General features: G+C 39.1%; 1 protein-coding gene across 2 annotated transcripts in view; it reads right to left on the reverse strand.

Moving 5' to 3' along the window:
* samhd1 (SAM domain and HD domain 1) overlaps positions 1 to 1,478 on the reverse strand; it is a 13,863-nt gene that overhangs the window by 1,791 nt on the left and 10,594 nt on the right. Inside the window, exon 14 of one of the 2 annotated variants that reach the window (XM_032520560.1) lies at positions 1,361 to 1,462. In XM_032520560.1, coding sequence (XP_032376451.1) covers positions 1,361 to 1,462 — 102 coding nt within the window. Of the gene's footprint in view, positions 1 to 1,360; positions 1,466 to 1,478 lie in introns of both variants that reach the window. The other variant, XM_032520559.1, reaches the window with a different exon arrangement.

Raw genomic sequence — 1,478 nt, forward strand, 5'->3', positions numbered from 1 at the left:
ATGGCCCATATTTAAGGAAGGAAGGAAGCAAATATTGTGCATGCTGGTTATAGTGCATTTCACACTGAAAAAATGGGTTGTTCCAGACATTGCTCTAAGGAACAGAGGACTTTGATTAAAAAGTTGATTGGAGAGGGGAAAACGAATAACAGGACAACAGAAAATTTTAGGCTGCTCAGCCAAAATGATTTCAAATGCCTTGAAATGACATCCAAAGCCTGAAAGATGTGGGAAAAACGGTCAACTACCATTTGAATGGATGGAAGAATAGCCAAAATGGCTAAGGCTCAACCAATGATCAGCTCCAGGAAAATCAAAGAAGGCTTAAAGTTACCTGTGAGTACTGTTAGGATCAGAAGAAGGCTATGTGAAGCAAAGCTACCAGCTAGAAGCCCCCGCAAAGTCCCATTGCTGAGAAAAAGACGTGCTGAATAGGTTGAAATTTGCCAAAGGACATATTGACTGGCCAGAGGAGAAATGGCGCAACATTCTGTGGACTGATAGAGCAACATGGTTCTTTTTGAATCTATGGGCCGCAGACAGTTTGTCTGATGACCCCCATTCATTGAATTCAAGCCACAGAAAACTGAAGACAGTGAAGCATGGTGGTGCAACAATCATGTTATGGGGATGTTTCTCATACTGTGGTGTTGGGCCTCTTTATCGCATACCATGGATCATGGATCAGTTTCAACACATCGAAATACTTGAAGAGGTCATGTTGCCTTATGCTGAAGAGGAAATGCCTTTGAAATTGGTCTTTTAACAAGACAATGATCTAAAACACACCAGTAAGCGAGCAAAGTCTTGGTTCCAAGGGAACAAGATTGATGTTATGGAGTGGCCAGCCCAATCCTCAGACCTCAATCCCATAGAACATGTGTGGGGTGACATCAAAAATGCGGTTTCTGAGGCAAACCTCAGTAATGCAGAGAAACTGTGGAATGCAGTTCAATCGTTCTAAATATTAAATATTAGTGCAGTGATTTAAAGTAAAGCAAACCCTTATTGTAAATACAGTACATTTTTTAGATTGTAAAGAAAAATGCAGCCTAGTATTCCTTTTTATTCACTTTCTGTAAAAGGTATAACACAAACTGGATCAATTTTGGTCAAGTTTTGATTTGAAATTGAATGTGCCATGTTCCCAATGCATTGATATTATGGAATTAAAAGCTATTCTAAGGATTTTCAGCATTATTCACTTTTTTAAAGACACTGTTATTATTCGGAACACAACTGTACATGTGAGACAGATGCAGTGACAAACATATTCTACACATTAGGAAGAAAATGTTCATAGAGAACATGCAAAGACAGATACAGATTTAAATGATGTGGTCTTTCCTTCAGTTCTGACCTGGTTCTTCCGAATCTGGATGGCTGTAGTTAGGTCATCCTTACAATAGAAACGCACATTGTTGATGGGGTTCTGTTCCTTCATCCCGTAGTCCATAAAAATGATCTAAAAGAGAAAG

This window comes from Etheostoma spectabile, chromosome 7 (assembly GCF_008692095.1).
Source record: "Etheostoma spectabile isolate EspeVRDwgs_2016 chromosome 7, UIUC_Espe_1.0, whole genome shotgun sequence".
NCBI lineage: Eukaryota > Metazoa > Chordata > Actinopteri > Perciformes > Percidae > Etheostoma > Etheostoma spectabile.